The sequence below is a fragment of the Phaseolus vulgaris genome, chromosome 3 (genome assembly GCF_051622355.1).
Source record: "Phaseolus vulgaris cultivar YP4 chromosome 3, ASM5162235v1, whole genome shotgun sequence".
NCBI classification, from domain to species: Eukaryota; Viridiplantae; Streptophyta; class Magnoliopsida; order Fabales; family Fabaceae; genus Phaseolus; species Phaseolus vulgaris.
In genome coordinates this window covers 52210909-52237808 of record NC_143500.1, presented here as the reverse complement: position 1 = coordinate 52237808, position 26900 = coordinate 52210909, and the positions used below count along the sequence as shown (strand labels likewise).

The 26900-nt window shown below is 30.9% G+C and overlaps 3 protein-coding genes across 3 annotated transcripts; 2 read left to right on the top strand and 1 right to left on the bottom strand.

Annotated features, from left to right (window-relative positions):
• Positions 1-876: 876 nt before the first annotated feature.
• Positions 877-5361, top strand: CPT1 (Undecaprenyl pyrophosphate synthetase family protein). Its single transcript, XM_068609671.1, has 4 exons — positions 877-1148; positions 2481-2574; positions 3318-4483; positions 4999-5361. Exon 3 carries the CDS (start codon positions 3363-3365, stop codon positions 4440-4442), a length of 1080 nt encoding a protein of 359 aa, XP_068465772.1. The 5' UTR covers positions 877-1148; positions 2481-2574; positions 3318-3362; the 3' UTR covers positions 4443-4483; positions 4999-5361.
• Positions 5362-7929: 2568 nt separating this feature from the next.
• On the top strand, positions 7930-8682 carry LOC137808520 (pterocarpan synthase 1). The gene has a single exon (XM_068609670.2). It carries the CDS (start codon positions 8002-8004, stop codon positions 8557-8559), a length of 558 nt encoding a protein of 185 aa, XP_068465771.1. The 5' UTR covers positions 7930-8001; the 3' UTR covers positions 8560-8682.
• A 961-nt stretch (positions 8683-9643) lies between these two features.
• Positions 9644-25627, bottom strand: LOC137808519 (phosphoinositide phosphatase SAC6). The gene is made up of 21 exons (XM_068609669.1): positions 25480-25627; positions 25067-25233; positions 24869-24952; positions 24403-24533; positions 24228-24319; positions 21736-21793; positions 21455-21511; positions 21323-21356; positions 21090-21170; positions 18887-18993; positions 17256-17342; positions 17089-17166; positions 16749-16819; positions 16568-16666; positions 16155-16254; positions 15759-15867; positions 15534-15606; positions 14514-14607; positions 13625-13714; positions 10998-11064; positions 9644-10079 (listed from the first exon to the last, which is right to left on the bottom strand). The coding sequence occupies exons 2-21, from the start codon at positions 25212-25214 to the stop codon at positions 9949-9951; spliced, it is 1791 nt and encodes a 596-aa protein (XP_068465770.1). The 5' UTR covers positions 25215-25233; positions 25480-25627; the 3' UTR covers positions 9644-9948.
• Positions 25628-26900: the final 1273 nt, after the last annotated feature.

The following is a 26900-nucleotide window of genomic DNA, read 5'->3' as shown; positions in this document are numbered from 1 at the left end:
TTGTTCCTAGTGAATACCTAAATGTTGTGTATCTTAATTTTAAATTTAATTTTTAAAAATAAGAAAACTACTGGATATCAATTTAAGATTCTAATTAATTAATTTTGATATTTCTTTTTCAAAATTAAATCAAGTTAACCTTATTTGTCTGAAAACTAGCTCATAACAGTAGTAAAGTTTTGTTTTAGCCTTTTGGATGAATATATCCATTTCTACTAGATTTATTTAAAAGCTAGTTCTATTTACTAAATATTTTTAAAATAAAATTAGTTACCATATTATGTTAACATTCCTTACATTTAAAATTATTATTTTTCACTCAGAGAGTTTATGAAAGTTTATCTGAATTTAAATATTTTACTTAGAAAAAAGTTTCATACTGAGTTAAGTCATTTTCCATATCTAAGATCTTAAAGTTTAAGAGTTAACTCGAGATAAGAATTTATAGTTCTCTAAGAATGGTTAATACTCGAATTAGTTTTCTAAAGGTTCTACATTTTTATTGTCCAAGAAATATTTGTAATATAAAATTAAGAATAATCATGATAAAAATTAAAAAAAAAAACTTATCTTACATAATACTTTATCATTAAACTAAAAGCATAAAATTGATATATTATTTATTTTAAAAAAGATGCGAAATAAACACTAAATCTTGATTCCCAAGGGTTTTTTTTACTCCAAACTCAACCTTTTTCCTCCCTCCTCATTTTTTCTTTGATTAATTTCATTTTATTTCAGTGAGAAATGATGGTAGATTTTCTTCGTTTTAGATATTTTAAATTATTGGTGTTAGTGTATGAACATAACAATAGTAGAAATTTGTGATTCATTTAGGTTGTATTTTGTTGTGTGTTTTTAGTTTTTGTTGAAGGTAAGTGTTTAATTGCATGCAAGTGCATCTGCTACTTCTACTGTCAAATTTAACCTATGATATTCATTATTTATCAAACAAAGAATTCCACATTCAACGAATCATCAACCTTGTTCCTTGTCACCAAATAAGACTAACGTAAACACTTTGCCACGTCAGTTGTGAGGATTATTCACTTCGCTTTGGGAATGAAAACGTGTTTAGAATAAGATACTCTCAATTATTTGGGATTTTGCTTCAGTTCAGTCCACATGTAAATTTTCCCTCCTCCAAGGTGACACCGGAGACTATTTTTTTTAATTTTATTATTATAATAATAATTTTAATTTTAGTTGAGGGTTTTTTCTGTGCTCCTCCATGTTTCTATACTTCATGAGATGATTTATTTGTTACAGGGTTTTCATTTTGTCCCTTACTTTAATAAAAAGTTGTTTTCTTCCTTTTTAAGTATGACTTGTTCCTTAATTATTCGTATTTTGCTGTTTTGTTTTAATGTTTAATATTGGTCCCTGGCAGTTGCTGCAAGATAGATTTCCAGAGCTTGTGATATTGTTTTTTTGTCTTTGGATCAACTGGCTGTTAATTTTCGTGCACCTGCCAAGTGTTTGAAGGAATGCTTGAATGAAATTGAGAATTGATTGTTTTCCATAGTCTCCTTGACTTTAGATCTTTCTTTCAATAGTGTTTTATAGGTCTTTATTATAGCACTAGTACAGGTTTAACAGGTTTTACTATATCTTTATCAGCTTCTTAGATTGAATTGGTTATCAACCCAGTAGTATTGAAAGGAAAGTGATTGTTAGTTTTAAATTTTAATGACCAGGATTACCTTTTCGCAAACCTAAAACTTGTCAGTTTGTTAATGTAGTTGTAGCATGCTCTTTTTGTTGTATGTGTCGCTCTAACACATGATGATAATACATAGTCTTCATAACCCTCCTAGTGTTTGTTCCTACTGCTCCTCGTCCATACATATGCAAAGATGCAAGTATAATGGTTTTCATTTTATTTCAAGAGATGGGTTGAAAATTTAGTATAAAAACAGAGTCATTATAGCATAGGGATTTGGGTACAAAATGAATATAATGATTACTCCTTTCAGCTCGATCCATCAGCTTTGATCTTGCAAGAAAATGTGATTGCCTCAATAGACACAGGAAAGCAACAAAATTTACAAAAGGATTTAATCATAAGCAATAATTTCCAATGTTATCTTTCCAAACCTTATGAAATAGGTATTTGCTGCTGGACTAAGCTATGTTCAGAATATCAGAGCAAGCGCTTTACTAAATTAATTAGATTGGCTAAGGTGAAAATACTTAGTTAGCCAACAAAACATGTGAACATCTGAGGATTTTTTTTTTTTTTGTATTTTAGACAATTTATTTACCAATGGGAAATATTATACTGTTAAGTCATGATAGATCTGTAGTCGCAGCTAGTATGTATATCAGGCCTTTCATTAGGAAGTGAGAAAGTCCCAACTCCTCTGACTTATAGGTTGAATTGTAACTTGGAATTAAACAAGTTATGATCATTTTGCACATTATGGTTTTTCGTGCACTTTGTGCTTTTGTCTGACCATATTTGTGATATTTTCTTTCAGAATTACGGACGTTCAAGAAACCAAACCAAGCACGTTTAGTTGAAGAAACCATAGGGTTTCAAGAAGGCTCTGTTATCAGGCATTGGCATCAGAGGTTGACCATTTTTCTTCTATATGTATTTTATCTAGTTAAAAATGAGTTTTTCTCTTATGGAAATTTTGCATCTTTGTTGTTTGGGTTGATATTGTAGAATTTGAGGCATTAAAGTGGAGTAAAATGTCAAAATTCTGCATTTAAGTTTCTAAATATTGTAGTCCTGTCATACTAGAGTTTCATGCAGTTTTTTTTTCAAGTTTAACATACCAGGCTTTAAATGTGCTTTTTAGCATGAACTCCAGCCCCATTTTTGGTGGTGTTTAATTGCCTTCAACTCGAAAGGATAAAAATGAGACCAAAGTAGGATGAACACCTGAGTTCTGTGAGCGTAATAATTCAAATGTTAATCACGCAGGACCAAAATATCTGCAACTATATATGAAATTGTATTAGAAACAAAAACACATCGCTTGTAAAACGCAGCTTTATCTCCCTCCAGAACAAAATACTTTATTATTTATTGGACGTTGTGGTGATAATGGGGTTTGCTCTTATCAGATTATTGTATTGTACGAGTCTTTAGAAATTTTATCGTATCACTCCCCAGCCTTATACTCATGGTTCTGAATTGCAGTTGTCATTATTGTTGTAGTTAAAGCCCTAGCAGTTAATGTGATGTGGACTGTGGTTATTAAGATGAGGAATTATTATGTTTACATTGAACATATATTTATTCAATTATTCGACTGTTGTTGCTTTAACTCTTATTTCTACCTTATTATGAAATTATTTTTAAACAGGTTTGTTTATCTTGGACTCTTCAAGTTTCATAACTGAACAGTGCAATGCAGAAAAATACTGGAAATATTATAGGCCAATTCTTTGGTGGTTTAAATTGTTATCTAAGAAGATGTATGTTTGCGATTTTATCTGTGGGTCCTGTGCCAAGTCATATTGCTTTTATCATGGATGGGAATCGAAGGTATGCAAAGAAGAAAAACATGGAAGAAGGTGATGGCCACAAGGCTGGATTTAATGTTCTCACGTCCATCCTTAGATACTGCTATGAATTAGGAGTGAAGTATGTAACTGTCTATGCATTCAGCATTGATAACTTTAAAAGGAAGTCTGAAGAAGTTCAGTCCTTGATGGAATTGATGCGGAAAAAGATTGAGGAGTTGCTTCAACAAGAAAGTCTCATTAATGAATATGGTGTTAGATTACATTTCATCGGGGAGATGCAACTGTTGACAGAGCCAGTCAGGGCTGCTGTGGAAAGGGCAATGAGAGTTACTGCCCACAACAACCAGAGAGTTCTTTTGATTTGTGTAGCATATACTTCTCGTCAAGAGATTGTGCACGCGGTTCAAGAATGTTGCAAGGAAAAATTGAATGAAGTTCAAGCGTTAAAAGAAGTGAAAGTTACAAATGGTGCGTTTTCAAGAATTGATCAGGGCTTGAATGGAAATGATTTTGATTTGCTTTCTCAAGATTCATGTAAAGACTATCTAAAGGCAATCAAAGCTTGTAGTAGTGAAGTAGAAAGTGCTGCAAGGAAAGATGGTTTGTTTGAGAATAATGTCGAGAATCATATCGGTGACTACCCTGAAGCTGAAATGACATCATACAATGGGCTGGTTGAAATTACCGAAGATAGAAAGAATAAACAAGATGAGGTTCCTTTCATAAAACTGGCTGATATTGAGAAGAACATGTACATGGCAGTTGCACCTGATCCGGACATTTTGATCCGAACTTCTGGAGAAGCTCGCCTCAGTAATTTTCTACTTTGGCAGACTAGTGCATGCCCTTTATATGCACCAACTGCACTTTGGCCTGAAATTGGTCTAAGACACTTGATCTGGGCAGTATTGAACTTTCAGAGACACTATTTTTATTTGGAAAAGAAAAAGAAACAGTTTTAAGTGTATCCTTGTTGGCCAAAATTCAGAATGTGTCGCAACAGGTAAATTTATCTGCACACAATTGGCAATTACAGCAGTTTTTAATTAATGCTTTTTGACTGTACTAATGACTACTAGGCATAATATGAGCCGATAATATTTACGTGATATGCTATGTAATAAGGAAATGGAAGCAAAATGTGGTAAAAAATGAACAATGTCGATTTAGTTTCAGATTTTTTTATCTCGTTTTTATCTCCTCCTTTAACGTATATTTTGCTAAAATACCACTAGATTTCTTGGTTTCAGATATTTATACTGAAAAAAACCAAAAAGAAAGAGGGAATTGTATTGTTTTCACTATTTCTGAGGTGAAAAACAAGGCAGTATATAGTAGTCTACTGACATTTTATCTAATTCTGAATAGAACAAGAAATGAAAACAAAGTCTCCTTAAACAATCAATGGTATGTGGAAGATGAAGTTGGGGAAGGTAGTCTGAAATTAGGCATCTTGTGTGAATAATGCTTAGATCTCTCACAAACTAATTTTCCTATGAACTGTAATTATCTGAACAGGCTACTTGTGTGTGAAGAGTGATGTGTACGGGTTTGGTGGAGTGCTTCTGAAAATGGTAGCAGGCATGAGGGCGCTTAACACAACGTCCAGAAAGCAGAAGAACCTGGTTGATTGGACCAAGCCTTGTCTCTCTTCCAAAGAAAAGTTGAAAACCATAATTTATGGTAGGATAGAGGGTCAATATTCGTGAAAGAAAGCATTACAAGCAGCACAACACTTACACACTAAAGTGCCTAGTAGATGACCCTAAACAATGTCCTTCAATTTAATTTCACTAGATTTTGAATGTTATTATAACTTGTTTACAAAGGGGTTATCCTTTTTTGTGAAGATATTCATTAAGTTGCGTTATTTTGTAGACACCCCTATATGCTATACCACTCTCCACATGCCTAAATCATAAGAAACTGAGAAAATAGGTTTCGTTTGTATGGTAATGGATATGAGACGTTTATTCCTTTCGTTGAAAACTATGAAATAAAGGTATGATCTAAGCCCATATATTTTTTTCTCCACAAATGTATAAACTTCTCATATCTTAATATTTTTTATTAAAATAAATAAAACATCAGTTTCTTAATGTATACTTAAAATATTATTTCTTCGAGTATTTCATAAATATGCCAAAAATTCCTAATTTTCGTTTTTACTTTAGCTTCAGGGATTATATTTATTGAAAAATTGACTAGTAACGTTGACTTTCTTCTATTCATAAAGTATTACTTTAACTTTCTTTAATCCCATTTATTCAATTAAAATTTACTACATGTAACATTATTATAAAATTAGGAATTATTTAATTGCAAATTTTCTTTCTTCCCCACTCTGCTCACTTTTTCATTTAATTAATTTTATTTTATTAGAGTTTAGGATTTAATATTCTATAGCTATTTCTTTAAAGTGTAAAAAATATAATTTTCCTTTAACACATCTATGTTGTTCCTTATCACCAAATGCAATATATGTAAACACTTTGCCACGTCACTTTTGACAATTATTCACTTTGCTTTGGAAATAAACTGTGTTAGAATAAGATATTTTTTAAATTTATTATATTAATCAATTATTCAGAAACTTCTATTAATTTTCTCCTATTTTTTTCTTCACTTTCTATTATCCATCTAAAGAACCTCGCTTTCTACCTATTCTCCCTTTATTTACATTTATATTTTTTATACTATAATCTAATAATAAAATGAATTTATTAATTTTCAAAATAATTATTTCAAAAATTATATTTATCATCACATAATTTGCGAATATATTGATTTGCATTGTAGGTTATTGTATTGAATTGTGGGTATGAGAGAAAGGAGCAATTTATAGAGTCTAAGATGCATTTATGGAAAGTAAGTATGATTCTTATTGTAGTATGAACTAAGGTTTGCATTGGATTGGAAGGAAAAGTATTATAAACATTTGAATTATTAGTGTTAAGATTGGACAATTTAGACTTTTGTCATCTTCTTTTCTGTTTCACCACTAAACTGGTTTGATATTTTTATAAAGTAGATGTGGACAGGTTTTAAATGCAAGAATTTATAGTGGTTGTTCATCATTATTGCCACTTTTCTTCTTCACAATTCAACTTAACCTAAGTGGAAGACTGATGCACCATACCAACTCTACTTTTAACATTATATAAAACTCATACAACTTTCTATAACTATTTTTTTTATAATGTGAAACTTATTATTCACATTTGCACTCAACAATTTTTCTTTTCTCATGTGTGAAATTCATTCACTTTTTTATTTTTTTATTATATCTTTAACTTAATAACTTTACTTTTTATTCTTTTATAAAATATATAATTTATCAATTCCTTCTAATGTGAAACTTTATTATATTAACATTTGCACTCAACTATTTTTCTTCTCATGTGTGAAATCCATTCACATTGTCATATGTGGAACCATGACCACTATTACAACTTTGGAATTTGAAGGAGATAAACACCAAAGATTTTCACCAATGAGATATAAACAAATAAACTTAATCCAAATCTCAATAAATTATGTTTACATAACATTATCATTTTCTATGTTATTCAACTATTTTTTATTTTTATCTATGTGAAATTTCATATATTCATACTTATAGTAACATTTTTCTAATTTGTAAAAAAAAATAAATTCAAGGCAGATCAAAATCTACTCCCTTACACCCTAATTTTCTTCCTCTCAATTTAAGGTGCTTTTAATAAAAAGACCTTCTAATTTGTAAATTTACTATATTATATTTACTAATTCTATCTTAAATATAAATATTTGAGGTGATATCTCCCTTCCTTTTCTTCTTCAAAGATTCATAATGAACATCCTACAGATAAAAATAAAATAAAATAAGAATATAAGAAAGAAATATTTTAGTAACAACATCTTTTACAAGCAAGAATAACTCCTATCTATCAATTTTCAAATCAAGAAATGAAATATTTATTTCCTTCCATTATAAAATATTCAATCAACAATAGTTTAGTACATATCATTCTCTACTAGAATTTAATATTCAATAGATACTTGATAAGCTTACTTAAATATTATATCAAAATTTGTTATTAGAGTAATTATGAAAATAATTTCAATCAACCAAGTCGTGAAATAAAAAAAATAATATGTCAATAGTAAATGTCCAACTAAAAAGTTGTATTTTTTTTTATTTGGTTAGGACTCAGTTGTAAATATATTGAACTAATATTAGTTATAAGGAATTCTCATAGTGGTTAGACACACATTTTGAAATTCTGTGGGAACAATATATGTAATGAAGAGTTCATATTTGATCCTTCACCTATGAAAACGTTTTTGTTTAGCCAAATGTAGTCACATTACAACAAAACAATATTAGTTTGTGATCAATGAATAACAGCCCCACATGACTTGGCTCTTGTTTTCATTGACTTCATTGACTTGGCTATTTAGAAAAGAAGAAAATTAAGCATCTTTTCTTGTATATAATCAAATGAATATCACTTTTCTTTGCATTACAACAACTAAGTTATGGCTTCCTTACAGAACTATGTTCTTGCCATTTTAGTTTTGGCCACAATCCAATTGAAAGCCACATCTGCAGGCTCCCATGATCACCTCCAACACCTCAAATCCCTTCACTTCTCTCTGTTTCAGCATGAGACCATAAACAAAACCGGATATATCATAGTGGATGGTATAAAAGGAGGAGCAGGAGTGAGCCAAACCACAACCCCTTTTGGCACCTTATTTGCCTTTCAGGACCCTTTGACTGTTGCAGTGAATAGATCCTCCAAACTTGTTGGGATTGCAGAAGGAACTACAGTGACATCTAGTCTTGATGGCCTTCGAAGCATTTCAATTGCAAAGCTAACTCTTCGGCTGAAGAACCACAAAGGGTCCCTTTCTGTTGTTGGTGTCACAAATAATGTGAAGTCCTCAGATCTTCCAGTGGTTGGAGGCACTGAAGATTTCATGTTTGTGCAAGGAAAAGTTACCACTTCTCCTGTTGATCTTACTGGTCTCACTGTTGTCTACAAGATTCAATTTCATCTTTACTGGCCTCCCTATGCAACTCAAGCCTCATGAAGTAGGTTGCATGGTACAATACTTGGCTTTTATATATTTTCTTAGTTTCAATTTATTCCATCTACTCACTCATTTCTAATGTATTCCTAAGATGCTTGTTCAACTGGTTCATATTCAATTTTACTGTCTGCTTTATTTTTATTTTTAAGTTAAAGTTAAAAATAAAAACTGAAGTGAATATTTTCTTAAGCTTAAAAAATCCTTTTAAGCTAAAAATAGCTTGGTAAAATTATTGTTGTTTTTATTATAACTCAGTATATATATTGGGGGTAAATGTGTATGACCAAACCCAATCCATTATTTATTATTTTTAAATAAGAAATGTTTTATTTTATTATTATATTAAATTTTTAATTTGACAAGATTTATTATCATCATAAAATTATGGAAACGTGATTTTTTTTAATCTAAATTTATTATTAATCATAGAATTTTATAAATATGACATCGATCATTAGAAATTGTTTCTTCTAGTGTGGTATAAGTAAACCTTTAAAATACGTTTTGAAAAGAAGAAATGAAAAAAAATAGCCATTCTGACTCATTCACAAATACCAAATTTTAAGGACTGTTTATGATATCTTTGTTTCACTAATCAAAGAGTTAATAACCAAAAAATGGTCTCCGTATGAACCTACATAGTGCCTTCACATAATTGTTGGAGATAATCTTGAAACTTAAAAAATAAATATATGTTACAAAATTTCAATTTCTCAATTTATTCTTGTAGAATATTATAAATATAAAAATAGATCCTTTCTTTTTCATTGCTAGTGTTAGTAAAAATAATAAGTGTTAGAATACAAGGAAAAATTAGTTATGATATTTAGAATATTAATGAGTTAGTTAGGTGGATAGTTAGAAAAGATGGATAGAAGAGATTCAGATTTTTTGTGATTGTAAATTGAGGATTGACTCTTTTGAAAGGAAAAATCTTTTGTGAAAGAAATCTTGAAAGAGAGAGTTTTGTCATATTTCTTTTTTGTTTTTTTTGTTTTCAATTCTCTGTTCCTAACTAAGTGTCTGCAGAAGATACAGAAATGAAACAAAGCAGTTTTGAAAGGAATGAATTCTCTTGGAAGCATACAAAAAAGAATAAACTAAATATGGATTTCAAAGAACTTGAGGTGTTTCAATCTTATACAAGACACAAATAAAACGTGCATATACAAAGAGAAAGCCAGAGCAAGAACTGGCGAAAAAGCACCAACCACTGTAATGCGATATGAATCAATCTTGGAAGCTATAATAACTACAGAATTAGTATCATAATAGAATAAGTATCATACGAAGTGTGCTGGGAATCCTGTGCAAAGATTGAATTCATTGCAGTGCAAAGATTCCTGCATGAGATGAATGTTAATTGAAAAAGTAATCTGTATATTGAAGTCAACACCGCGGCTTATGTAGGCGAGGTCTGTTGCAGAAAACGCGACCATTGGCCTTCACAAATGCTGCTATACCGACACTAATGCTTGCCCACAAAAGTGAGAAGAACAAGTGCTTAAAATCATATCTAACTGCAGAAATTAATTAATGATTGTCACTTGAAAGCCATGTCAGACATATGCTACTAGTTTCATTAACATAGCACTTGGATTGCCACTACTTTACCCTAAGTGGTAACGAGTTCACCTTTTTATAACAAATTCTTAATTAGCACATATACCTGTAGAGACCGCACAGGAATTTTCATAAAATTTCAGATCATGTTTTTGCTTTAATTTACTAGAAACCTAGACAAGCAAATTTGCAGTTGAGGATCACATGACATCTAACTACTTTAAGTCATGTCATTAAACCTTCTGATTCGCCCGTGGATGTTTTTATTGAGGAAAGTTTTTTTATTCTTCTCAAAAGCTAACTCAAAAAGCTGCATACTAACTACGTGACTGGGTGATTTAGCTACAAACATACAAATTCATTTGATTAGCATGGTGCAAAATATTTCTCAAGTTTAATTACTTAATTAGTCTATAAAGTTAGAAATTTTACCTTTTAGTCTCTACTTAATAATCTACCCCACTTTGAAGGTACATGGCGTGTATTAGTATGTAATACTCACAATTCATAACAGAACATTGTAATGTATTGACCGGCTATGGATCAAGAGTAATGAACAATTAAGTAATTTTATGTTGAAGGAAAACAGTATGTGACATAGGAAAATTAGTTATTAGGATTATGGATTATGAAACTGCATGTTTAACAAATCACCAGGAGTATTTATCAGTAGTTTACCTTATGAATGTTTTAAATTTTTATTTACAGGCTAATGGATGTAACCTATGTGAGGGGATTCTAATTCCATTCTTGTGGCATAGTTCACTCATCTAAGGATGGAAAAACCATAAAATAAGAACATAAAAAGAATGGCAGTTAGAAGCCATAGGTTTCTCAACACTATGTGGGTGAGCAGGCGCATACAGTTAACTCACCTTGCGTCAACGACATGGTTGTGAAAAAGAACCCAGTCAAAACCAGACCCAAAGCCAGAGGAAATGACTGCAATGATAAACAAAGAGATGTTAAAATTTTAAAATGCAAAACACATTCTTCAAGCAATCCCAAAATGATTAGAAACATACCACTAAAATATGTACGGAATGAAAAATAATTATAATAACACTCCCAAATTAACATTTCATAATCCTTCTTCTATTTTTTCCTCCTCACAATTATCTTCTCCAGATTCTTCAACTAGAACCATTTTTTCCTTCCTAGTTGAAGAAGTTTCTCAAAACAAAGAATTTAAAATTTGAAATTTAAAATGAAAATCACATAACCGAAAGACATAGAACTAAACAGATAAACCGAAAAGAAAAAGAACTTCTCAAAATGGAGAAAAAGAGACTAAAAAGAAATAGATAACAGTAAAATACAGAACACGAAATAGAGAAGGAACATTTGAAAAAAAGGAAAAGAAAGAAAAAACTTCAGAGAATGTTAAAAATCAGAGAAGGGATAAACTAGAGTCCAAAAACGTCATTTAAAAAGAACGCCATGAACCGCCAAGGCGGAAATGGCGGACCGCGTTATTAGCGTATGGGAGATGGCGATGACTGCCAAAATCACCCGCCATACCGTTATGGCGGCACTATAACGGTTATTAACAGCACTCACAAGGATCAAAGAACTTTTGCAAAATGGAGAAAAAGAGACTAAAAAGAAATAGATAACAGTAAAATACAGAGCACCAAATAGAGAAGGAACATTTGAAAATAAAAGGAAAGGAAAGAAAAAACTTCAGAGAATATTGAGCAAAGAGTGCTAAACTAGAGTCCAAAAACGTCATTTAAAAGAAAAAACCGTTTTTCCACCATGGACGCCATTGAACCGCCACGGCGGAAATGACGGACAGCGTTATTAGCGGATGGGAGATGGCGACCACCCGCCATACCGTTATGGCGGCACTATAACGGTTATTAACAGCACTCACAAGAATCAGATAACTTTTGCAAAATGGAAAAAAAGACACTACAAAGGAATAGATAACAGTAAAATACAGAGCACCAAATAGAGAAAGAACATCAGAAAAAAAAGGAAAGGAAAGAAAAAACTTCAGAGAATGTTGAGCAAAGAGTGCTAAACTAGAGTCCAAAAACGTCATTTAAAAAGAAAAAGCCGTTTTTCCACCATGGAAGCCATGTACCGCCACGGCGGAAATGGCGGACAGCGTTATTAGCGGATGGGAGATGGCGATGACTGCCAAAACCACCACGCCATACCGTTATGGTGGCACCATAACGGTTATTTAACAGCACTCAAAAGAATCATTATCATCGGTTGTAGTATACATTGGAGATTCGTTGACTGGTTTCTCATTCTATTTTGGCAGGATCTTGTATTTTAAACTTGGTTCTTCTTTTCTCATTTCTGGTAACTAATCCTTATTAAAAAGAAAAAAACGTTTTTCCACCATGGACGCCATGAACCGCCACGGCGGAAATGGCGGACAGCGTTATTAGCGGATGGGAGATGGCTATGAATGCCAAAACCACCACGCCATACCGTTATGGCGGCACCGTAACGGTTATTTAACAGCACTCACAAGGATCATCATCGGTTGTTGTATACATTGGAGATTCGTTGACTGGTTTCTCACTCTATTTTGGCAGGATCTTGTATTTTAAACGTGGTTCTTCTTTTCTCATTTCTGGTAACTAATCCTTATTTTCTATCAAATTTTTCATTCACCAAATCTCATACCTCTTTGATATGCATCTTGAACTTTGAATTCTGTTCTTTTTATATTCCTTTTAATTTATTTTTCATTAATCAGCTTACTCCTACTCTTAGCTATTCCCTAAACTTTTTTTATTGAGTTAATTTGTAATTTGTAATAATCAAGTAGACTTCATGTCCAATCTTCCAAGGATGAATAAAGCATATAGAAATCAAGTGTCTTTTCATCAATGAAAAATATATTTACAGGAAAATCACTACTTCATTTATAAACTCTAGTGACCAAGTGGTAGATGTTCTTATGATAGCTTCAGCTAGTAACTAGTTTGAAGGAATAATTTTGGAACTTAATATTCTACGAAATCCTTCCTTGTATTTATTTATTCTCACAAATAACGGATTGCTAATACTTTTTTTATCCATATAATCTTAAGTGTGGTGAGGCAGGTTCAAGTTCTTAAATGAGGAAGTTTCAGTGCCGTGTAGAGGCTTGAGATGGTGAGAAGCCCTGCTAAAGTTTAAGCAGGGTAGACTAGGAACTGGATTTATGCAGAACTATTATTGAATATTAATAATTTTGATTTTTTTCTTATAAAATGAATTTATATAAAAATATGAATTATATTAAGAAATTAATTATTATTTAAATAGATGTAATTTTATGTAATGTTATTAATTCAAATAAATGCACTTTTTATTCTCTCTCTCTCTCCCCTTTTTTTTTTTTCCTTTTCTATTCCCACCCCAATCAAACAAATCATAAAAGTATAACTATAATGAATTTAGCCATATTTAAAAGACAAGTTAATTTTTATTTATATTATATTAAATTTCCAATAACTATTCTAAAACCAAAAAGCAGTGTAGAAATTGAACTCACAGCAATAGCTTCAATGCCTTGACTCTGAGAAGGAGTCTGTTCTCTGTTGGCAGAGACTATGAAATGCCCTTGTAAGAGATCAATGGAATCCTTTACACAAAGAAAGAAATCATGAACAAGATCAGTTAGTTACAAATACAATGTTGACTTCTTTTAAAACCCCAGAAATAACAAAATGTATTAGATCTAGAAAAGCTAAGAATTTCTTTCAACTAAGAACTGTTTAGTTTAGTTTAGATGGAGAAGAACTAATGGACAATGTTTCTTAATATGATCACAACAACGTGAAAAACAAGAATTGCCAACTAAGGGAGAGATTCATAACTAATGAACCATCACAAAATCATATCTGTAACTAACTCAAAACCTTAAGGCACCTTAAGGCTATGTGTTTATGAATTCTTTTTTTTTATACTACTGAACTTTCTTATCCCACGCAATATTAGACTTTCAAGTCATACTTAGACTTCGAAGAGTCTTTCCCTTAAGTATGAGTTGAATTTTTATCACAATAGGACATATTTGTCTCCATTTGAGCCGGTCACTTAAGTTTTTAACACAACGAGACATGCTTGCCTCCATCCATAAAAAATTCCTGTAAGAGATCATGCCTCCAACCTAAGATGTTATGGCTATTTGTTTATGTTTTTTTTTTTCTTATATAGTATTCAACTTTCTTATTTCTATTCAATATAGGACTTTTAACACATATTTCTATTCAATATAGGACTTTTAACACATACTTGGATTCTTAACATTGAAATGGGAATGTAAAAACAAATTCAAAACATACGAAGGACCAGACATACAAACGTACATGATAATAAGTAATGACAGCATGCACCTATGAATTCTACCCAATGTATATAATGAGATGAGATCGAGACACCTGCTTTGTTCCATCACAGAAGTTATTCAAATAATAGCGCATAAGAGCATTCACCCCATCATTTATTATCCCCTGCATTGTACGATGCCCAAATCTGAATCCAAACAAAGCTTAATGAGGAGGAGGCACAAGGTTAAATTTTAAACTTGCGAGCGTCATTATTGAAAATGATTAGAAATTGTTACATCATATTAGCTAGCATTTTTGCCTATAAACTTTATGTGATAGATACATGGGGAAGTTATTAAATATCGAAGTATAAAACAATTGCATGTGTTGTACATAATTTATAAGAATTTGGTTCTAATTAATTGAATATACTGATAATGTAATTAAAAATAGGAAGCTCATGTGATTAAAATACTATACAAATAATATGAGAAAAATGCTATGAGAATTTCGTAAACAAGGCTGTGGTAAAAAAGAGAAAACATGAATCAATTAGGAGAGATTAATTCACACAGAGTTAAGTAAAGAGCATTATATAGATTGTTTTTGTAAAAACTGAATATCAATAAAATGTGAATAAACAGTTTTATTTCGCATGTATGTCTAAGGTGGTTTTTTGCTTGAGCATCACTAGTCCAGGTTTATTAAAATATATGTAGGACTTGAGTCAGTTTCCTATAGTGAATCTAACATAACCAATGAAGTATTATATAAACATTGACGTGAAATTTTACAAACATGTTCTATGTGATCAGAATTTTCAATCCACAGTGGATTTTGTGAAAAAACAAAATAAAGTTATTGAAAGATATAAAAACACTTTTGGCTTATATTGATATGAATTGATCCCAAGTCTGCATCAATAGATTTCCTAGCACTACTTAATGTCGTACACTTCTCCTTTACACAATGCAATTAGAGCTAATTAATATACAATTTATCTGATTTTGAAATTATCCCTATGCTAATGTAATTTCAACATAAAATAATATTTTGAGGATGCATAACTTCTCTTAAGTTTTTTACATGTAATGAACACGGAAGCTGATGGAAAAATTCATGGGAAAATACCGGACAAAGTCTCCTTTGAGAGCAGGAGTGCCTGTATATTGAGTACTTATATCATCCCCGTGATTGGCCCACACTGATAATAGAGTCAGTCAGAATAGAATCTAGGTTTGAAATCCTACGAAACAATCTAAAAAGGAGAAAAATTTATCAAATGAAAATAACTAGATAAGCAGCATATATTAATACTGCAAAGATGTGTAACTCGAGAATTAGCAATACACGTACAGATCTTAAAGTTGTCATCTAGATTTGGATGTGAACTAATGGTTTCCTCAGCACCAAAGATCCCAATTCTTCTAAGCTGGAATTCTAGCATATTTCGGCCTATCATGCTCTGCATGAGTAAAAACATTATTAAGTGGGAACATGATACTATAAATGCACAAGTATGGGTTTGTAGTCAAATTGAATAAAGAAAAAAAGTAAGCAATTACAGATGTTGAGTGCATATACACACATACGCAAATATATATTATGCTGAGCTTTCTATTTCATACTAAGCAGCAAGTCCAAACTGATAATACAGAAGGAATGAAGCGGTAAAAAAAAGCGGGAATGAAAATTGAAATTTATTCATCTAGTAAGGCTTAAAAAACTTGCTTAGTATAAACCAACACCAACCTGAGTAACATTTGTACGGTCTAGACAATCAATACAATTGGTTCTAACAACCCCAAGTTGCTCCTTCATTTTCTCTCCCTTTTCATTCAATAGAAGGTATCTACAATTTCAAAACAGAATCGTGACGAAGGGATCAAAATTCTGGAACCCTTTAACTAATGCTCAGTGAAAAAAAATTATTACAAATATAGAAAAGAAAGACAGTTTTGAAACTAGAGACAACAAATTACATTATGCTTGACAATTATCCAAAATCTTATAACAAACCGCTCCATAATATGCAACATAATAAAACTATTAAGTTTGTTGAAGCCTACTTGGGCAAAAGCAAGCAATGAATGCAAATCAAATTATTGAATATGAGAAAATTTTATATCTAGATGATTAAAAACTTAAATAATAAAACATCATACCCATTTCTCTCAAGAAAATCAGATATTTGATCATAAAGGATTGAAAGACGATCAAAATGAATGTGCCCGCAAATGTGATGGAAATCGAAATGCAGATATCTACAAAAAAAAGGGTATGCACCAATATCAAATAACAGATATATACGTATATTATTTAGAGTCAATTGAAAGAGACTCTTACCTCACATCATTACCAGATACATGTTGCATTGTCTTTCCAAATTTTTCGCAAAGCCGACCTTCTCCACCATGCTTTTAAGAAACCACGTAGATAAAAAAATGAACTCAAATAGATGCATGGTGATACATAAATCCATCCTTATTAAAAAAATATATTCTTAGGATATGCACAACATTATGTAATGATAGTATTTGGTTGGTACCCTATTATTGACAGCATGTAATTTCTTTAGTTACTTTTAAGATTCAGTAACCAATTATAGACACAAGAATCATCTGAGACAATTGTCCCTCATCAGATAAGCCTTTTAAGTTTTTTGCAATGGAATAATAATATTCACCTCGTTAACTAGGTCAATAGCTAACACAGACCCATACTTTTTTCTTAAATCTAAGAAATGCCTCTCCAAGACTCGGGGCTGCATAATAAGGAAAGAAACAATAGTCAAATAAATATAGTTTATTAGATGAAAAATTCAAGAAATACAACAATAAAACAATCACTTACAGCTTCGTCATGTTTCAATAATTCATACTTCGGTTTATATGTTAAGTCAACAATTTGCTGCCAAGGCACCGGAATTGAACCACGAACCTGCTAATTATAAACAATGACGCTTACGTAAATGAAAATGCATGATGCCAGCTCATCTTAGCTTTTCAAAATTTCACCATGGAATATGGAGTATGACATTACATCAAATGGAATATGCTTGGTAGCGAAAGTGTAAAATATACAAGACTTGGATAATATAAACAATGAAAATCTAACTTATATCAGGAATAATATAATCCAACTCTTTTCTAGTATACAAAGTAAAGAGTATCACAAACTCAAATAAAAATGAAATAATAAGGAAACGTGCATAAATACGACTACAAAAATATAATTAAGGATTTCAAGGCATCATGTATTTGTGAGGGTTAATGGCTGGCTGGGTTAAGAAAAATGAAAAGAAAAAGACTTGAAAATGAGACACCAGGAGAGAGGATTTCAAGCCAAGGGTGACTCAGTGGATATTGTAAGCCATGAATAGGATTCGGTGGGCTATTTATCCTGAAGAGAATGTGGGCTGTTAGGGAACCCCATTGCTTCTTGATGTTTTATCAAAAGAATAGGAGCGTCAAGGGTTGAACTCCTAAATCTTGATCACTTGGTTCAGTCTTTGGCTCGTTCAAGAAGATTCATTGAATTGCATTTAACTAAGTTGCAAAAGTACCAGTCCTGTTATGAAAATGCTTCAGGACTGAAACATGTAATATTTCTGGTTTTTTAAATTAAAGACTTTCATCTTTCTCCTTCAATATATGTTCCTGTTCTCTGTAACGCAGATTCAGCCTTTCTTTTCTCTTGAAATTTTTTACCAAGTCCAATCGATTATGAAAATTTCCCCAAAGATAATTTACTATGAAACATAGATGTGATTTATTGTGACTCCGCTTTTGCATAATAGTATTACTATTACACTTCGTTATTACACTTCGTAAGAAAAGGTTACTGTTAAAACAAAGGAAACACAAACATGTTAGACTGAAACCATATATATTCCAATATACCACGAAAACTTGTTTACAGTAGACATTATTACATTGATTGAATATATAGAGAATATTTTGATTTTTTAAAAATCAGATATTACTTACCAGTAAACCACTTTACAGTAAATATATATTATTTTATTATGATTTTCTGCAGTTACCAATACTTACTTTTCAAAATTAGACAATTTATTTTCTTTTTACAGATAACAATTGTTTATTTGATAGTGGGGAGGAAGACCTAACTTCTGAATACTAGTTTACTATCAATAACTTGAAATGAAACATCATGAACTAATTCATAAGTTGAATGCAGTTCGACCAAAAAACAAAGGGAATGAAGAATTTTCTAAAACATATAGTACCTAAAAAATGGTAATTTTCTTATCTAATACAAGGTAAAGGAACAATTTTGTAAGAAAAGTTCAATTTATTAATTAAGCTAACGTTAACTGTCTTGTAAGTTGAGAGGGTAATGTTAATCAAAGAGTTATTTCAAAAATTGCTATAGCTCCTAATGATTTGAAATATAATCAATAAATTAAATAAAATCAAGAAAACCATTATCTTGCATTCCAGTATGATAATACAAAACATTACCTGAACAATTGATCCTGTATACCCATTGATCTGCATAATTTGCTCGGTTTCCACAAAATTAGCCACATATCCATCAGGATCAGCTCCTCTTCTCCACATTCGGGTTCCTTTCAGGAAATTAATTGTGTTTGTGTCATTAGCAAATCAATCAATGACACTACTTCAGCACAATCTATTGGAAATTTTTGTACTCTACAAGACGATCAAATAACATAATAATAGTTATCTTTAATATGGTAGCCTAGTAACTACTATCAATGACACATGCTTCATTAAGCAGCCACAAATGACAATCTCACATTTTTTAAATTCATAGATTATGTTAGAATATAGAGATTGTTTATCTTTAGCATTAAATGTATGATAACTTTGGGATTTTTTATGGTTTTGGGTAAAGGGTTGTTTGTTTGGTAAAGACTGTCAACTGAAGGATAATGATTGTTTTCTGTTTGCTTAGCCATTATTACTTTTCTTCTCCTATGCCCGATGTGGTGCTTCGTAACAATGCCTATATATGCTCTCATTGTATCACTGTAAATGTTACAATACTGAAATAAACAAAGTCACTATGCTATACATTTTTGCCTTTTCTTCTTCCATCGTCTGGAAGTATCATCAGGGTTGTGTATGATATGCATATAGCGATAGATATTGTCTATAACGCATCACATATAACCTGATGAACCGGACAAGTGTTTGGTTAATTCTTTTTGTAATTAGGTGGTTAACCCTGCAACACTTGTCTTTAGTATGGCCAAGAACTCCACAATGGCCACACACTGGACAGTCTTTCTTGGCCCCAAACTTAGCCTTCGAATCTCATGTAACTTTAACAACAAAAGCATAAGAATTGTCTTCAGTAGAAATAAAAATATAAGATGCACCAACCTCCTTCGGTTTTTCATCTTGGATCACAAGAGAGAAAACATTAGTGATGGGAGGGAACGAGTCACAGAAGGGATTTGTCCACAGATTGAAGAGAAAGAATCATTCAACCCATTAAGAAATGGATTCCATATTCCATTTCGCTAAAGTAACACCAAAAGGCTAAATTCCGCCACAATGACATGAATGAGCAAATTTTAATTTTCATAGAGACTCCCGTAAGGGTGAGAAATGAATTCACTGATTTTATTGATCTAACAAGAGGTTTTATATACAACTGTGACAACAAAAAAACTAACTCAATTAATTGTTACAACGAAATGGTTACTGAACTAGCCCCACTAATTATTACAATAGAATAGAACTGAACTAAAAGCATAGTGAGTTGACGTAGGGGTTCGGCTTACGTTTTGGAGATGATCTACGTAATGGAATCCGTGTTTTATTATCCTGTACAGAATTAGTCTGTGACTTGGTGGATTTAGAGAGACCCTAGGACAAAAAGATATAGTAACTCAACTATGTATCTGTAATGGGAAATAAGGTTCGTAAAGGGTAGTTAAGTGAACTTGGCAATGGTGCAAGAGGATGGCGATACTAAGGGATGGATAGCGTTTCCCTATGGTGCACCTAAGAAGCCTTGACGCAGAAGTAAGCAGGAGACTTCGTGGTAAACCCCAAAATTAAAACTGAAATTAGACAACAAAATGAAATCAAGGAGGACGGGCTCAGGCCCGTATGACACGAGTAGTTTCTTCACGGAGTAGCTTTTCAAATCCCCCATAGAATTTAGCACAAGAAATTAAGAAACTGAAGGACTTATTGGGTACTTTGACAAGACACACCGACCTAGGTTGTTGCTCCTAGCATTCGATATCTTGAACTCACCTAGGTTGTTGATTTTGGAGCTACGACCTACATGAATGACACTTTATATTCTAACCATGTATACTATGAATGAATGAAATCCCTATTCTAGCTATACAATCCTACAATATTTTCCTATTTATATAGAATCAAACCATTCCACCGCGTTTCCTATTTTCTAGAAAGAACTAATACCAAATCTGACTTCTTACAACTAGGAGGTTCATAAGCCCTATAAAACATATCTATAATGTAATGCAAAGTGCAAACCATCCTAACAATCTTTCAGAATTATTTTTTGTTATCACCACCAAATTAACGACTTTATTAATTTAATGGGACAAAAGGTTGACTTTTAAATGGTAAACAAAGCACATGCAAAAGCTTCGCAAGTGCATAGATAATAATCAAGAAACAAATACAAATTTATTTTTAAAAAAATATTAAATACCATTTCTTCTCGTGCATCTCCTAGCAATTATAGTGATTTCAATAATATCTTTCCCAATAGCAGCTTCAAAGTGATGAAAGCCTAATGATTTGTTAAGGATAATCCTAAAAAGAAATAATTAATTGATTGACATATAATACTATAATTAGTCAAATTAAACAAATTACCCAAACAAAAATTACTTGTCAAAAAATGAGAAAAGGAATGCATATATAATTGTGGGAAAAGGATACTGCCTTGGACGATAGGGAGTAAGTATGGATCAAGCTGCATGCACAGAATTAAAACATTAACTACTTAGTAATATACGAATGCATAATCAATCAAGGAACCAAAAACTATGAACAAATTTAAAACAAACCTACCTTGTTCTCTATAAGCACTTCCAACAGATAATTATTCCATAGAAATCGAGGCTCTGCCTGTGTTAAAGCATTTGTAACATAAGCAAAAAATAGAAAACATGTAAACAAAATAGAAAGTCAGATTGAATCACCAGAGTGGACATTGTTTGCATATATAAAGTGAGAGACCTAAGGGTAGTAATAATAACAAACTTCAAAAGAGTAATTTTTTAATTATGGGATCCACACTCCGGTTGTAAAATTCTTCTATTACAGATTACTAGACAAAGGCAGTATATTACCTGTCTCCAAAGGGGAAGCAACCTAGACTCATCACCAAGGTCATTTAGTCTTTGGGTACTGCAGGACATAATATTAAAATCATATCAATAAATGCAAGATTTTGCAAATACTTTTTTTCTTTCAATCACAAACTAACAAGTTCTTTTCAATCATGTAATTTTTTTACTATATTATAGATGTATATTGATTTTGTAAATGATTAATCTCGATAGAAAAACTTAATTAACCACTTTTCTAGGACCTTCACTTCCAATTATATATCTTTTTTAATTCACTAAATTCAGACTTGAGAGTTTGTTTAAGAGATTTATTATACTTCCATTGAAACCAATATTAAGAGCATCTTGCGGGATTACACATAGTCAAAAGATTAAGATTTAGATTTTATAAGACTTTTTTGTTAGAATATGTTGACTTAGACGTAAAAAAAGATTCTAGGTTATAAAAATATTTTTTTAATTTGTGAAAATATATATTTCTGCTAACAATTAAATAAAATATTAATAAAAATGTAATCTCATAAAATCCTTTCATTGGAATAAGAATTAAAAAATATATTAAAAGTGATATAACAATGAAACTCACAAAAAATAGATTAAGATGTAAAAAAATTCTCCAGACATGAAGTTGCTATAGTTTTATATTTTAATCATGCATTTGTAAACATTTCTCACCTTCAAGATTTATTATTCATCAAAGTCAATTTACTTTTAATGCATTCGTTATCTTATTATTTCACCCAATAGTTATTTACTATATACCCTCCCTTCTTAATATTCAAATAATTTATTTCACTAAATGATTTAATTTCTTTATTTTTAGATTTTATTTTATTAATTACTTTAAAATCTATCTATATTATACAGATTTTAAAAACTATAGGACCACACTATCCTTTTGAACTAAAATTTCTCTTTCAACTACTTTCAACAAATCATTTAGTCTTCTCATTTCATATGTTCTATACATTATTAAATACCATATATAATTACAATTGAATGTATATATAGATACTAACATTTTGTTGGTTGATCCAAGTCAAATTGCATACACACCTTTAAATAAAATTCTAAATTCAAATTTTATAAATAAGAATGGTTGTAATTGAGAGAAAATATATCATTAAAAGGGGTGAATTAAGTTTTGCAATAAAGATTATTCATTTCCAAAACTAGTGAATACTAATTTGTTTCAAAATTTTATGAAAACTGTGGTCAAAATTTAAAATAAAATTTATGTATTTCTTAGGATACTTTAGCTATTATTATAAGCTTATTTAATTAAGAAATTAAATTATATTTCTGTACTTTTCAGATTTTAATTTTAATTAATTTCATATAATGAAATTTTATGTCTTATAGATATACATATTTATATGTATTATAATATACAGAGACGAAAACATCATAACAAGGCCTTTTAATTTAAAATTTATTAAAGAAAATAAATTGATATCTCAATTGCAATATTAAGTATTTTCCCTGAAGCTAAAAAATTTAAATAAAGGTGTCAATATTTAAACTACATGGATACATTTTTATATAGCATGACGATAAATACTTTATATTAAAATGTAGCGTTAGATAATTTAAAAGAGTGAATATAATAGTCAATAAATTAATCAAAGTAATTTAAATATTAATAAGTTCAATTAATAAATATATTTTTCCCCGTTTAAGTATGAATGCATTAATTAATAATTGAAGGTAATATTTGAATTTGTTAGTACATTTTTGTATCAATAAAAATTATGATAAATTACGGTATGGATTATAATGAAGCCTTTTAGTGAAGATTACCAATGATATGAGGTTTCAATTGATTACGTTCAAATATAGACTATCAGTCTAAGCAAAATACAATTTTTTTAAAATTACACTTACTTCAATTCCTTCTCATTAGTCATTTTACTTCATCTTCTTCTCATCTCCCTCTTTGTTCTTTATCACATCACTAGCTATCACATTTTCTCTCGTTTTCATATTATCTAATTTCTATCTTCTTTTCCTTCTCTCCCAAAACAGAGTGGGCGTTTAATTAGTATTTTCCCTATTAAAATAAGTTGCTACTCTATGCAGTAGGTGGAATGCAGGTTCCTTACCCTGAAATACAGAAGATCTAATACTGTACTTCATTCGTAATACCCAAGACTCATTCTTACTCTATGCTGAAAACTTTCAAACTTAGCGTGAATGTCACTAACGCAAGCTGAAGTTCTCAAGCATGCACGAAGACACACTTTAGCCATCAAACAACAAATTCTGATGTGATTATCCTTAATTCCATGATAAAAAAATTGTAATACACTAATTAGTGTTAGAAAAAAAATGTTTTTTAAATTTTAATACGTTAAAAGGTTGCATGGTTCAAACCCGCTTGCTAATCGAAGATTATTTTCCCTACGGATTTATATACTTGTGTGAATAAATAAGCTTCATGTCTGAATCCCTGAGAATTTGGATGCTTACTAAAAATATGCAAAAAAGTTCACCTGAGAGTTAAATTGGCGTCGTACGAGAAGAACAGACCCGTAGTCTTCTCAGCAACTTTTAATATCCCAGAAAAATCCATCTCTGTCTTCTTCTGACACATTGCACAACGATTATGAGTTTCAAATTGTTTATTAACATAAAATTAACGAAACAAGTGGAACTCTAGCAGCTTACCTGTTGTTCAGAAGGGGTATTATCGAGGGAACAATCACATGGAAAAACCTTTAGAGACGAAACTTTGAAAATTGGATGTCCCAAGTAGGATCCAACACATTCACGCCCAGTTATAGCCAGCAAATACGATCCTAAGGCATATAAAGTTGAACACCAAAGTAAATGGTCAAATGGATGTCTACTATTGAAAAGGAATACATCCATGCAAGAAAGAACCTCAAGTTTATAAAGTAGATATGCAAAACAAATATCACGATCAAAATCAAAAGCACTGGCAAATAAAAAAACCAGACACTTCGAGCACTAACTCTAGTAGAAGTAAATGAACCAAAGGCAACTAATCACACTCGGTCATCAACTCCACTACATATACACTAATTATTTAAAACAATACTAGCAAAGAAAAGAGCGAAAAATGCACAATTCACCTTGGCTCTGCTATGGCTAAGGCTAACACGTCACTTACCCTCCAAAAGCCTCAACATCCCAGCCACACCATAAATTGTAAAAATCTTAGGAACTCGAACGGTGCTGCATTCACGAATCTCATCTGTAGAAAAAAAAAAAAACCGAAAACACAGAAAGCAAACTCTCATTTACACTGAAAGCACATGACAAACAAAAACAGGAGCAAAATATCAATGAAAACAGATTAACAACGAACCAATGAGCTTGATGGAGCCATCTTTTCGACTAACTGCCAAATAAGAACCAGAAGATCCATCTGTTGGTTCAATCACATACTGATCCGGAAATTCCCAAAGCCGCATTCGCGTATATAGCTTCTGTACAGAATCTGCTTTCTCCATCATTATTGAAATTCCCACCACACTGAACACAACACACACACAATTGTTCAAAAATCAAGGAGCTATAAAAATTTAACGTCAATTTCAAATTCAAATAAACTTCAGGAGTTTTACAGATTCAAAGAGGCAACAATCCAATCAAAAATACTCAAACTAGTCCATTCGAATCGAAGAGCAAGGTTCCCGCGAAAAAAATGAATTGAAATTAGAGTTTCTGAATTTTGTCGCACTGTACCAAACGCAGAAAGAGGGAAGAGAAAATGTTTACCTGATTGAAGAGTGAAGATTAAGAATGCAAATCGGATTTAACCAGCTCTTAATGATTTGAATGCGACGAAGAGTTACGACGAGGGAGTATTGTGCTTCGTTTGTTTTGAAACTAAGGACGTGTTTGGAAGGTTTGCATATGACCACATGTTAGTGAGAAAAAGATGGGAAATGCTAAAGGTTTGTATTCGTAATGTCCAAACGCGATTGCGGCACTGAAGCGGAAACTTCGATTGGCCATGCTATAATGGTGCCGAATGATCGTAACTTGGGACGCGTGGAGGGTGATTACAGGTCCGTGAGAGCTACTAGGCTACCACTATGGAGAACCCTATGAAGTAGTCAATTTAAATTTAAAATACCACTACGATTGTTTTTGTTTTTTTAGTTTCTTTTTATTTTTAAAATACCACTTTTCTCTTTCTTGATATAAAATATTATTTTTTATTGATAAGAAAGGTTGTTTATTGAAGTAATTTCTAATTTTTTAAACAATTATAAAATTAACTCATATTTCTTTTATTAATAATTCTTCAAGCAACTAATATTTTATTGAGCAGTATATTCGAACACCTGAAAAATTATTTCGGTTGAAATATGTTGTTTGAGCAAAAGCAATTTTATAAGAAATTAAATTTATAAGAGTAATTGAATTGTTTAAAATTAAAGAATTTCAAATTTTACTTAAAAAAAAGTATGAATTTGATATTTTTATATATCAAATTCATATTTTGTTTTTTGTGATTTTCTCTTGACTTGATTTTGATTGAGGTATTATTGACTTAATTAAATAAATCTCTTAAGCTTAGGTATCAGTGTAAAGAAATGTTGAGGTGATCTAAACCAAAGAAAGGAAATTTTCTTTTTGTACCTTAGATTCTAAGTTCTGATAAAACTTTGAGTTTAGGAAACAATATTGTTCCATTCCCAAGATAATGTTAGTCATCAAACATATCCTTATTTTGATTAGGTAATATAACTTATATTATACCCTATTACTAATTTGAACAATTAATCTAGATTCATTAAAGTAAAGACGCATTAAAATATTATAAATAAATAAAAATTTAATGTATGCACAATTAATTTATTATTTTATCAATATTATTTACTAACTTGAGCAGTGTATTCATCACTAAAAATAAAATTTCGATCATCACTTTTGAGAAATGAGATATAACAATAATATTTTTTTATTAGTTTTTATATGGTAAGATATAGGAGAACAAGTAACCTAGTCAATAATAAATTTTGGTTTCTACCATTAAAAAAATCCAAAATACCTTCTAGAATCTAGATGTATAAAAAAAAAAACTAAACTAGATTGAGTAATCTATAAATTTACCGATTGTACAATTAAAAACATAAAATAGAAAACAACAAAACGAATCTCTATTAATGATACAACTGACAATTATTCTC